This window comes from Tachyglossus aculeatus, chromosome 22 (genome assembly GCF_015852505.1).
Source record: "Tachyglossus aculeatus isolate mTacAcu1 chromosome 22, mTacAcu1.pri, whole genome shotgun sequence".
NCBI lineage: Eukaryota > Metazoa > Chordata > Mammalia > Monotremata > Tachyglossidae > Tachyglossus > Tachyglossus aculeatus.
Window position 1 is genome coordinate 55,779,590 of NC_052087.1, and position 12,936 is coordinate 55,792,525.

Consider the following 12,936-nt stretch of genomic DNA (forward strand, 5'->3'; position numbering starts at 1 on the left):
GCACCTGTATATATGTTTGTACAGTTTTATTACTCTAATTATTTTACTTATACATATTTACTATTCTATTTATTTTGTTAATGATGTGCATTTAGCTTTAATTCTATTTGTTCTGACAACTTGACACCTGTCCACATGTTTTGTTTTGTTGTCTGTCTCCCCCTTCTAGACTGTGGGCCCGTTGTTGGGTAGGGATCGTCTCTATACGTTGCCAATTTGTACTTCCCAAGCGCTTAGTACAGTGTTCTGCACACAGTAATCACTCAATAAATACGATTGAATGAATGAATGAATGAATACAGTGCTCTGCACAATCCCGGCTCTGCCACTTGTCTGCTGTGTGACCCTGGGCAAGCCACTTCACTTCTCTGGACCTCAGTTCCCTCATCTGTAAAATGGGGATTGAGACAGTGAGCAGCCTGTGGGACAACCGGATTACCTTGTATCCGCTCCAGCGATTAGGACAGTGCTTGGCACATAGTAAGCGCTTAACAAATGCCATTATTATCAGTGCTTGGCATATAGTAAGTGCTTAACAAATACCATAATTATTTTATTAATTGGTTGTATTTATTGAGTGCTAACTATGGGCAGAGCAATGTACTCAGCGCTTGTGAGAGCACAATGAAACAGAATTAACAGACCCATTCCATGCCCACAACAAGCTGACAGTCTAGAGGAGGAGACAGACACCTGTTTAAAAAATACCCTTGAAGATAGCAGGGGAGGCTATGATTTACAGACAAGAAGTTAGTGTTGAAGTAATAGGGTGTATGGGAGCAGTACATTCATTCATTCAATCATATTTATTGAGCACTTATTGTGTGCAAAGCACTGTACTAAACACTTGGGAGAGTACAATACAGCAACAGACACATTCCCTGCCGACAACGAGCTCACAGTCTGGAGAAGCAGCATGGCCTAATGGCAAGAGCACGGACGTGGGAGCCAGAGGTCGCGGGTTCTAATCCCAGCTCTGTCACTTGTCTGCTGTGTGACTTTGGGCAAGTCACTTAACTTCTCGGTGCCTGTTACCACATCTGTAAAATGGGGGTTGAGACTGTGAGCCCCCACCCCGTGGGACAACCTGATCACCTTGATTCTACCCCTGTGCCTAGAACAGTGCTTGGCACATAGTAAGCGCTAAACAAACACCATGATTATTATTATAATTGTTATTAGAGGACAAGCTCAGTCTAGAGGCAGAATGCTAGGGGGAGTGTGAGGGCCAAAGTGCTGAAGTGGCCAGTGGGGAGATGAGGGATTAATCAGGGAGGGCCTCCTGGAGGAGATGCCATTTTAGGAGGGCCTTGAAGATGGGGAGAGCGGGGGTCTGCCGGATGTGAAGGGGGTGGGGACGTGAGCGAGGGGCCAGCGGAGGAGAAACAAAAGTGTGGCAGGGGGAATGATAGTGGTGGATTTAGGAAGAACTAAGGGTGTGAGCTAGGATGGAGTGAGACAGCTATGATAACAATTATGATTCATTCAGTCGTGTTTATTAAGCACTTACTGTGTGCAAAGCACTATACTAAGTGCTTGGGAGAGTACAATATTACAACAAACGGACAAATTCCCTGCCCACAACGAGCTCTCAGTTAAGAGCTTACTATGTGCCAAATTCTGTACTAAGTGTTGGGGTAAATAGGAGATTAGCAGACTGGACACAATCCTTGTCCCACATAGGGCTCACAGACTAAGTAGAAGGGAGAACGGGTATTTTCATTCAATCGTATTTATTAAGCACTTACTGTGTGTAAAGCACGGTACTAAGTGCTTCATCCCCATTTTACAAATGAGAAACAGAGGATTGGGTAAATTAAGGGACTTGCCCAAGGTCATACAGCAGGCAGAGTGGTAAGTGGCAAGAGAAGCAGCATGGCTCAGTGGAAAGAGCACGGGCTTGGGAGTCAGAGGTCATGGGTTCTAATCCTGGCTCTGCCACTTGTCAGCTGTGTGACTTTGGGCATCTCACTTCACTTCTCTGTGCCTCAGTTCCCTCATCTGTAAAATGGAGATTGTGAGCCCCACGTGGGACAACCTGATTACCTTGTATCCTCCCCAGAGCTTAAAATAGTGTTTAGCATATAGTAAGCACTTAATAAATATCATTATTATTATTATTATTATTAAGTGAGAAGTAGAGTGGCCTAGGGGAAACAGCCCGAACCTGGGAGTCAGAGGACCTGGGATCTAATCTTGAGTCCACTACTTGTTTGCCGTGTGACCTTGGGGAAGTCACTTCACTTCCTCTGTGCCTCACTTACTGTAAAATAGAGAATAAGACTGTGAGCCCCACGTGGGAGAGGGACTGTGTGCAGCTTGATTACCTTGTATGTACCCCAGCGCTTAGTACAGTGTCTGAAACATAGTAAGTGCTTAACAAATACCATTTTTTAAAAAATCAATCAATGGTATTACTGTGTGCAGAGCATGGTACTGAGTGTTTGGGAGAGGACAATACATTATTGAAAAGCAGCATGGCGGTGGCTAGAGCCTGGGAGTCAAAGGACCTGGGTCCTAAACCCGGCCCCGCCACATACCTGCTGTGTGCCCTTATGCAAGTCCCTTCATTTCTCTTTGCCTCAGTTCCCTCATCTGAAAAATGGGCTAAAGACTGTGAGCCCCATGTGGGACAGGGACTGTAACCAACCTGATTAGCTCGTATCTACTCTAGCACGTAGTACAGTGCCTGGCACATAGTAAGCGCTTAACAAGTACCTTAAAAAGAAAAGGAGTGTCTGGAATGAGGAACCGGCCCTTTCACCACCGATTAATCAAGAGCATGCAGGCACCCCGTTTCACCAGGCAGGCACCCCCCAAACCTCCCTTCCCGGCCTTTTCTTCATCCCTCCTCCCAGCCCCACAGCACTTATGTCCATAGCAGTCTTTTTTTAAAATTTCTATTCATGCCTGTCTCCCTCACCTAGACTCTAAGCTCACTGTTGGCCGGGAATGTGTCTGTTTATTGTTGTATTGTACTCTCCCAGGTGCTCAGTACAGTGCTGTGCACACAGTAAGAGCTCAGTTAATACGATTGAAAGAATGAATGAACTAGGCTGTAGGAGGGGGCTTCGATCAATCGATCAATGAATGATATTTCTTGAGCACTTACTAAGGGCAGAGGAGCCGCTGGTCTGCTCCCCGCCAACTCTCTGCTTCCCGACCCCCAGGTGCTCCCCCGACCCCCCCCCCCCCCCACATCCCCAACCAGGGTCATCTTGCAGGCCTGCCCTCCTCCGCCTGTCCCAGGTGACCTTGGCCCCTCTGCCCCCGACCCTGCAGGAGCCCCCCGCTTTCTCAGGGGAGAACGGACAGATCCACTCACCCAGCCCCTGGACGACCCCCACCCTCACTGCTTCGCTTTCGGGCTTGAGGGGCTGGGGGAGGGGGCGTTGGCATCAGAGCCTCTTCATAGCCTCCTCTTCATAGCCTCTACGAAGCATCGTGGCTCAGTGGAAAGAGCACGGGCTTTGGAGTCAGAGGTCAGGGGTTCACATCCCGGCCCCGCCAATTGTCAGCCGTGTGACTTTGGGCAAGTCATTGAACTTCTCTGGGCCTCAGTTGCCTCATCTGTAAAATGGGGATTAAGACTGTGAGCCCCCCGGGGGACACCCTGATCACCTTGTAACCTCCCCACCACTTAGAACGGTGCTCTGCACATAGTAAGTGCTTAATAAATACCATTATTATTATTATTATTATTCCCCATTTACCTCACCCGACTCCTGCCCCTCTCCCCCGCCTCCATCCACCCCTGTCCTCCACTGCCTGACACCAGGGAGAGGCAACAGCCAGCAATCAATAAATCAGTCAATCATTTCTATTGAGTGCTTACCGCATGCAGAGCACTGTACTGAGCACTCGAAAGGGGGCCATATAAGAGAGTTGGGGGACACGTTCCCTGTCCATAAGGAGCTGACGGTCTAGAGCGGGAGACGGACATCAACATAAATACATCGATTCATTCATTCATTGTCATATTGATTGAGCGCTTACTGGGTGCAGAGCACTGTACTAAGTGCTTGGGAGAGGATAATATAATAAACACACTCCCTGTCCACAGTTAGCTTCCATAAATGATGGATAGGGACATAAAAGTGCTGTGGGGCTGGAGGAGGGGTGAATATCACCCAGAGGCCTGCCTAGTTTGGGACTGGACAATCAGTTGAAAGATTCCTTGGTGCTCCCGACTCCCCGGGGGTCTGTGGCCCCACGGCCCACCCAGCCCAGGATCTTGTCTCCCACTGGGGAAACTGGACCCCTAAGAAAACCATGTATTGGCTGCCCTCTTGTTGCACTGTCCCTTCCCAAGCACTTAGTACAATCAAAATTTGTTGATTCTCCCCTTTCTGTTCCTGACTCTCAGGTAGTGACCCAGCATGGACCATCCTAAACACTGACTCTCCCTTTTCCATCCCCAACTGTCCCCCAGTGACCCAGCACAGACCATCCGACACTCCTGACTCTTCCCTCTCCAACCGACTCTCCCCTAGTGACCCAGCAAGGACCATTCAAGCCCCGACTCTTCCCTGTCCATCCCTGACTGTCCCCCAGTGCCCCAGCATGGACCATCCCACATAATAATAATGATGGCATTTATGAAACACTTACTATGTGCAAAGCACTGTTCTATCATCATCATCATCATCAACCGTATTTATTGAGCGCTTACTATGTGCAGAGCACTGTACTAAGCGCTTGGGAAGTACAAATTGGCAACATATAGAGACAGTCCCTACCCAACAGTGGGCTCACAGTCTAAAAGGGGAAGACAGAGAACAAAACCAAACATACTAACAAAATAAAATAAATAGAATAGACATGTACAAGTAAAATAAATAAATAGAGTAATAAATATGTACAAACATATATACAGGTGCTGTGGGGAAGGGAAGGAGGTAAGAAGCGGGGGACGAGGGGGAGAGGAAGGAAGGGGCTCAGCCTGGGAAGGCCTCCTGGAGGAGGTGAGCTCTCGGTTACAAGGTGATCAGGTTGTCCCCGAGGGGGGCTCACAGTCTTCATCCTCATTTTACAGATGAGGTAACTGAGGCCCAGAGAAGTTGACTCGCCCCAAGTCACAAAGCTGACAACTGGCGGAGCTGGGATTTGAACCCATGACCTCCGTCTCCAAAGCCCGGGCTCTTTCCACTGGGCCACGTTGCTTCTCTGCTTCTTCCCATCCCCCTGACTCTCCTCTAGTGAGCCAGCCCGGCCCCCCCGACCCCCCTGACTCTCCCCCAGTACTTCCCCCGTTTACTCCGAACCTGCCTCTTCCCAGCTCCCCCGGGGGACCCGGCCTTGGGCCTGGGCGGTGGGCTGGATGGGGCTGCCCACCCCATTCCCGGCTCTGCCCCCCGCCCTTCCGACTGTCCGGCAAGGCCGAGGGGCTGGGGAGGGGGATCAAGGGCTGGGGGTGGGGGGGTCCTGGGAGCAGGGTGGGGAGGGGTCTCAGGAGGCGGAGAGCCGGGAGGGGAGGGGGCCGCGGCGACTAGGGTCGCCCGGGTGCGGAAGCGTTTTTTCCGTTTCTCCCTCCCTCTCTGCTCGGGGCTCCAGGCCCCCCAAACTGTATGGAGCTGATGGCAGGCCAGATGTCCAAGTGTGGTAAGACCCGCGCCCACCCCCCTCCGCCCGCGACCCCTGCTAGGCCCCAACCCCAACCCCAGCATCTCCCCCACGTTGGGTGGGGAGAGAGAGGGGCTCTTCCCCGCCCCCTCCTCCCAGCCCCCCATCCATGAAGCCCACCCCTCCAGCCCGGCGGGAAACTGATCCTATCCCAATTTGGGAGAGAAACCCCCCTCCCAAGCCCCCCACCTCACTGGAGACCGAAGAGGCGGGGGGGTCTCCTCGATTCTCGACCCCTCCTTGGAGGGGGGGGGGCAACTACGCCTTGCCCCTTGCCGGCCTCATCCGAATTCACCACCCCCCTTCCCTCCGACAGCCAATCAGTGGGATTTATTGAGCGCTTTACTGTGTGCAGAGCACTGTCCTAAACATAAAGATGGTATTTGGTAAGCGCTTACTACGTGCTAATCACAGTTCTGAGCACTGGAGTAGATACAAGGTAATCAGGTTGTCTCACGGCCTTCACCCCCATCCCAGCTCTGCCACTTGCCAGCTGTGTGACTTTGGGCAAGTCACTTAACTTCTCTGTGCCTCAGTTGCCTCATCTGTAAAATGGGGATTCAGATTGTGAGCCCCCCGTGGGACAACCTGATCACCTTGGAGGCTCCCAGGGCTTAGAACAGTGCTTTGCCCATAGTAAGCGCTTAATAAATGCCATTATTATTATTATTATCTTACAGATGTAGGGATTGAGACCTAGGGAAGTGAAGTGACTTACCCAAAGGCCACACAGCAGACGAGTGCGGAGGCAGGATTAGAACCCAGGTCCTCCGACTCCCAAAGCCGTGCTCTTGCCACTAGGCTAGGCTGCTTCTCCCGTACTCGGGAGGGGACAACTCAACACATTAACTGCTCACGACAGCTTAGAGGCGGGGACAAACGAAAGAAAAAGAGAGAGAGAGAGACAGAGACAGAGACAGAGAGACAGAAAAAGAAAAAGAAAGAAAGATCTGCACATAGATGGGCTCGGAGGGGGGAATGAATAAAGGGAGCAAGTGAGGGAGATGCAGAAGGGAGGGGGAGAAGAGGGAAGGAGGGCTGAGTCTGGGAAGGCTTCTTGGAGGAGATGGGCCTTCAATAAGGCTTTGAATAATAAAAATGGTATTTATTAAGCACTTACTACGTGCCAGGCACTGTACTAAGCACTGGGGTAGACTTAAGCAAATCAGGTTGGACACAGTCCCTGTCTCACGTGGGGCTCACGGTCTCGATCCCCATTTTCCAGGTGAGGGAACTAAGGCCCAGAGAAGTGAAGTGACTGGCCCAAGGTCACACAGCAGACAAGTGGTGGAGCCGGGATTAGAACCCTTGTCCTTCTGACTGCCAGGCCCAGGCTCTATCCACTATGCCGGGGAGAAGAATTGTCTGTGGGCATTCCAGGAAAGAGGCAGGAGGTGGGCAAGGGGTTGGCGGCAAGACGGGGGAAGTCGAGGCCCAGTGAGAAGGTTGGCATTAGAGGAACCAAGTGTGCGTGCTGCATTGGAGGAGAGAAGCGAGAGGTGATGGAGGAGGGGGAGAGGGGATGGAGGACCTGCAGACTTCCCAGCCCCCACGGGGGGGGGGGGGGGGGGGGGGGCAGGAGCTCAAGGGAGCCCCAGAATAATAATTATAGGAATTTCTCAAGTGCTTACTATGTGTCAAGCACTGTCATAAGCGTTGGGGTAGATCCAAGTTAATTAGGTTGGACAGTGGTCCTGCCCCATATAGGGCTCACAGTCTAAGCACCATCATCATTATTATTATTTTATTGTTATATTTGTCAAGCACTTACTTTGTGCCAAAGACTGTGCTAAGTGCTGGGGTACATACAAATTAATCAGGTTGGACACAGGTCCTGGCTCACCGTCTCAGTATTATTATTATTATATTTGTTAAGCAATTACTTTGTGCCAAAGACTGTGCTAAGCACTGGGGCAGATACAAGTTAATTATGTTGGACACAGGACCTGTCCCACATGGGGCTCACAATCTAAGTGCCATCATCATTATTATTATTATTTTAGTACTATTATTATATGTGTCATCATCATCATCATCAGTAGTAGTAGTAGTATAACAATAATTATGGTCCTTGTTAAGTGCTTATTCTGTGTCAAGCCCTGTTCTAAGGCCTGAGGTGGATACAAGTCGATCAGGTTGGACGCAGTCCCTGTCCCCCACGGGGCTCACAATCTTAATCTGCATTTTACAGATGAGGTAACTGAGGACCAGAGAAGTTAGGTGACTTGCCCAAGGTCACGCAGCAGACAAGTGGCAGAGTTAGGATTAGAACCCACATCCTTCAGAGTCCCTGGCTCCTGCTCTATCCACGCTGCTTCTCCAATTACATTTGTTAGGCACTTCCTATGTGTCAAACACTGTTCTAAGCGCTGGGGTAGATCCAAGTTAGGTTGGACGCAACCCCCGTCCCTCATCTGGGCTTCCAAGCTAAGTAGGTGATCAAATCCCCATTTACTCCAGTTGAGGAGACTGAGGCCCAGAGAAATGAAGTGACTTAGCCAAGGTCACACAACAGGCAAGTGGCAGTGCAGGGTTTAGCACCTCTGATCTGTCCATCTCTATGGCCCACGGGCGGGCGGCCCTCGGCCTCCGGGCTCAGGCCCCCAACCCCAGGCGGGAGGGGAGTCCCTGCCCCTGCCCCTGCCCCACTGTTGAGAGGGAGGGGGCACAGAAGCCAGAGGGAAAGGACACAAGCCTCCCCCTTGCCAGGCCTGGACCTGCACCCCAGGGGGACAGAGAGATGGGAGAGCCAACTCCACCTCACTCAGGACCCCCAGACCCGTTCTCCTCTGGCTAGGCCACACGCGTGTGTGTATATGTGTGTGTGTGTGTGTGTGTGTGTGTGTGTGTGTGTGTGTGTGTGTGTGTGTTGCAAGCGCCCCCTCCCCAAGCCCTTCTGACGGTGCCAGGCGGAGGCGGGTCTGGCAGTGGGTGAGGTAGCCCGGTGTCCCCCGAAGCTCAGTGCAAGAGGAGACCCGAACTGACACCCCCAGAACTCCAGGCCCACCCTCCCCTCCCTCCATCAAGCGGTCCTACTTACGGAGTGCTTGACCATGCGCCGAGCACCGGACTAAGCGCTTGGGTGAGCGCCCCAACTCTGAGCGACCCCCACCCCCACCCCCCACGCTCCGGCGAGGGGGTCGGGGGATTCGGTCGAGGTCGCTCCAGCCCAGGCCCTCCCTGGAGTCCCCTAGAAGGCTGCCTGGCTCAGGACTCCGGCCGGACCCCCTCCCCTTCCCCCACCGCCCCTTGCCCAGTGAGGACGAAGGCCAGGCCCAGGTTGGGCAGGGGGCACCAGTGTGAACCAGGGCACAGGACCCGGCCTCTCCCGCCCTTTTCTCAGAGCTCGTGCCACTCTGGCCCCCCAACGATGCCCTCCCCCGTCTCCTCACCTCTCCACCCTCTCACTGCCGCCTGCCATCTCTGTCTGCCTCCACTGACCCCCGAGAGGGACCATGTGGCCAATCCGGACCCCCCTCCCTCACACCTGCCCCTCTCCTGCTCCACCCCCTCAAACCTCCGCACCCCCAGGCCCCTTACACCTACCCCACGCGCTCTCCTCATCCACCTCCCTCGTATTTGGCTGAGAGTCTCAATAAATTAATGGTACTTAGTGAGCGCCTACTATTGTGCAGAGCACTGTACTAAGCGCTTAACCTGCCCCGCCTACTCACATCTGCCTAACGCTCTCCTGCTGTGCCCCCCTCATACTTGCCTGAAGTTCTCGATCAATCAATGGGATTTACTGAACGCTTACTATTGTGCAGAGCACTGTACTAAGCACTTAACCTGCCCCACCCCCTCATACCCGTCTTACCTTTTCTTTCCCTCCCTGTGGTTCCTGCCCCGCTCCCTTCACCTTCCACACCCTCTTCTGCTCATTCCCCCCCCCACCTCTAGCCCCCCGCCCCTTCGTTCCTGTCTGGTCCCCCTTACCCAATCCCTTCGGACCCCCTCCCCTGCCCGCACCAATCTTATAGATCTGGGGGTGGTCCTAGAGAGAAAAAGGGGGCTCCGATCCCACCAAAGGACTTTCGCGGAGGTGGTGGTGGTGGGGGGGGGCATCTGGGCACCGCCACCTCCCCCAGGGGGTCCAGCTGCCCTGGGTCTTGGCATCAGGATTACAGCCCCCTTCCCACCCCACTCTGGGGCTCCTTCTGTGGGAGTGGGGGAGGAGGGTGCCGGGGTCTCTCTGAAACGAGTGCTCAGGGGTCGCAGGGCTAATAATAATAATAATAATGGTATTTTGCTAAGCTCTTACTATGTGCCAAGCCCTGTTCTAAGCGCTGGGGTAATAATAATAATGATGATGATGATGGTATTTGTTAAGCGCTTACCATGTGCCAAGCCCTGTTCTAAGCGCTGCAGTAGATACAAGGTCATCAGGTTGCCCCACGTGGGGCTCGCAGTCCTCATCCCCATTTTCCAGAGGAGGGAACTGAGGCCCAGAGAAGTGAAGTGCCTTGCCCAAAGTCACACGGCAGAGAAGTGGCGGAGGCGGGATTAGAACCCACATCCTCTGACTCCCAAGCCCGGGCTCTTGCCACTAAGCCACTCTGCTTCTTCTAACAGGTAGCCCCCCCCGACACACACACACACACACACACACACACACACACACACACACACACACACACACACACACACACACACACACTCTACATTCACTGCCAAGGGAGGCCCCCAGCCTCCGTCGGGGGGGCGGGGAGGGGCTCCCCTCCAGGTGGCAGAGGCCGGCGGCTGCCAGGCCCCATCCCAGGCCAGGCTCCCATCCTGCCACTCCGCGCCCCCTCCCCAACCCCCCCACCCCCGTCTCCTTGCCCCCCTCCCTCGCCCTCCTCTCTTTCCCGACCCAAGCACCGTCCCTCGTTCATCCACTCATTGAGCGCTTACTGTGCTCAGAGCACTGTATTAAGCACTTGGAAAGTACAATACAGCAATAAAGAGGGGTGATCCCTGCCCACAGTGGGTTTACAGTCCATTCGATCGAATTTATTGAGCGCTTACCGTGCTCAGGGCACTGTATTCAGCGCTTGGAAAGTGCCATACAGCAATAAAGAGAGGCGATCCCTGCCCACAGTGGGTTTCCAGTCTAGAGACCCTCGCCCCCCTCCCCACCACAGAGAGCCACCCATGCCTGCCTACCGGGGGGGGAGGGGGGTTCCCGGTGTCTCCCCCCCGCCCCCTCCCCCCTCTGCACCCCTCCCCCCCCCCACCTCCCGGCTCTGGCTCTTCTCATCGCCCTTTTCTTTTTGGTTTCTTTCCCGACGAGCGCCGTTCTCATCGTTCATTTGTTTGTTCCCCTCTCTCCCCCTCCTCTCTTTGTGTCTCCCCCTCCCCCGCCTCTCTCTCTCTCTCTCTCTCTCTCTCCCCCCCCCCCATTTTTTTGTCTCTCGTTCTGTGTCCCCAGGCAGCCCATTGAGTAACTTCTTTGACGTAATTAAACAACTTTTTTCAGACGAGAAGACCGTCCAGGCGGGGCGCGGCCCGGGCCCGAGCAGCCGTCGGGGCGATGCCGAGGCTCGTGACTGTGGGGCCGGCGGGGACCCCCCCCAGGCCCTCGGCCGGGACGGAGAAGGCCCCCCGAGACCGCCAGCCTTAGCCCGGCCCGCCGGCCCCAGGCCCGGCCCCAGCCCCGACGACAGGCCCTGTAGACGGCGCCGCCCGCCCTCGGAGAGCCCCAGGGCAGGCCCAGGCCCCGGGATGGGGTGACCACCACGTCCCCCTCCCCCGATCACCTCCCCCCAAGCCCCCCCGCCACCGGTCCCGATCCGGGCTGCGCTCACTCTGCTGTCTCCTCGCCTGTCCGTCCGTCCGTCCGTCTGTCCGTCCGTCCGCCCCCCTCTCCCCTTCTCTGTTTTTCTGACGCCGTCGCTTCTCTCCGCTCTGCTACCAGGAATTATCCCGAAAAGCTAACATGCCACCGCCGTCTGCACCCTGCGGACTTGTTCACGGAAAAGCCACGGCTGCCCACCGCCCCCGCCACCCCTCCCGTCCCGTCCCGTCCCGTCCCGTCCCGTCCCCCGCCCCCAACCCCCGTCCGCTCCGCCCGTTCGGCTCCCGGCTCCCCCTCCCCTCCTAGGGGACCCGCCCGCCTGAGGACCTCGACGGCCCGGAACGACCAGCCTCGCCGTCGAGGGGTTGGGCGCCGCGCAGCGCGGCAGCATCCGCATCCGCAGCAGCATCCGCAGCATGAGACGGGGCATCCGCAACATCACGTCGAGCAGCCGCCGCACCAGCTGCACGCATGCGCGCTCCGCCCCGACGCCCGTTGGCGCCCCCTGGAGGAAAGCGGCGGCACCGCGGCCCGCCCCGGAGCCCGTTGGCGCCCCCTGGAGGAAAGCTGCGGCCCGCCCCCGCGCCCGTTGGAGCCCCCTGGAGGAAAGCGGCGGCACCGCGGCCCGCCCCGACGCCCGTTGGCGCCCCCTGGAGGAAAGCGGCGGCCCGCCTCCGCGCCCGTTGGCGCCCCCTGGAGGAAAGCTGCGGCCCGCCTCCGCGCCCGTTGGCGCCCCCTGGAGGAAGGCGGCGGCCCGCCCCTGGGCCCGTTGGCGCCCCCTGGAGGAAAGCGGCGGCACCGCGGCCCGCCCCTGGGCCCGTTGGCGCCCCCTGGAGGAAAGCGGCGGCACCGCCGCCCTGACGCCCGTTGGCGCCCCCTGGAGGAAGACGGCGGCACCGCGGCCGGCCCAGCTCCGGCCACGCCCGGGACCGGACTCCCAAGGGAAGAGCCTCCCCCTCCAGGCCGCCCTCCTGAACACTCGGGGCCGGGGGTCTCCACCCGCCCCCTCCTCTCCCACCCACCCACCCACCCGCCCCCTCCCCTCTCTCTCCATCCTCCTCTCTCTCTCTCTTTCTCGTCTCTGCATCTCTGCCCACCTGTTTCTGTGTGTGTGTGTGTTGTGTGTGTGAGTGTGTGTGTGTGTGTGTCTCTCTCTCTCCCTCCATCTCTTTGGGTCTCAGGCTTTCCTTCTCCCCGTCTCCCTCCCTCTCTGCTTCCCAGTTCTGTTGGGAGGGGGCGGCGGGAATCTCCCCCTTGAGCTTGGGATCCTCTTCTGGGCCACAGGAGAAGAGGGAGTAGGCCCGGGAAGGAGAGAGGAAGAGGAGATGAGGACCCCGGCCTCCCCCCGCCTGTTGCTCGGTGATATTATTATCAGTATTATTTATTCGCTCTTAATTTATTTGACTTTATTTTCACCTTTGTTCAAGGACGAGGCAGAATCGCCTGCGTCGAGTTGGGGCCGGGGGTTTCGTGGGCGGGCGCCGGGGCGGGGGAAATCACACAGCTACTGTAAACTTTAAAGAATTCCTGCAAGATAT

General features: G+C 55.8%; 1 protein-coding gene across 13 annotated transcripts in view; it reads left to right on the forward strand.

Moving 5' to 3' along the window:
- The window catches only part of BRSK2 (BR serine/threonine kinase 2), a 250,755-nt gene extending 239,135 nt beyond the window's left edge, over positions 1-11,620 (forward strand). For 4 of the 13 annotated variants that reach the window (XM_038764284.1, XM_038764285.1, XM_038764286.1 and 1 more), the window contains one exon: positions 11,081-11,353. In XM_038764284.1, the coding sequence (XP_038620212.1) occupies positions 11,081-11,334 (254 nt within the window). In that variant the 3' untranslated portion in view covers positions 11,335-11,353. Of the gene's footprint in view, positions 1-5,553; positions 5,602-11,032; positions 11,060-11,080; positions 11,354-11,518 lie in introns of those variants that run through there. The other 9 variants (XR_005455664.1, XR_005455666.1, XR_005455667.1 and 6 more) reach the window with 7 other exon arrangements.
- Positions 11,621-12,936: the final 1,316 nt, after the last annotated feature.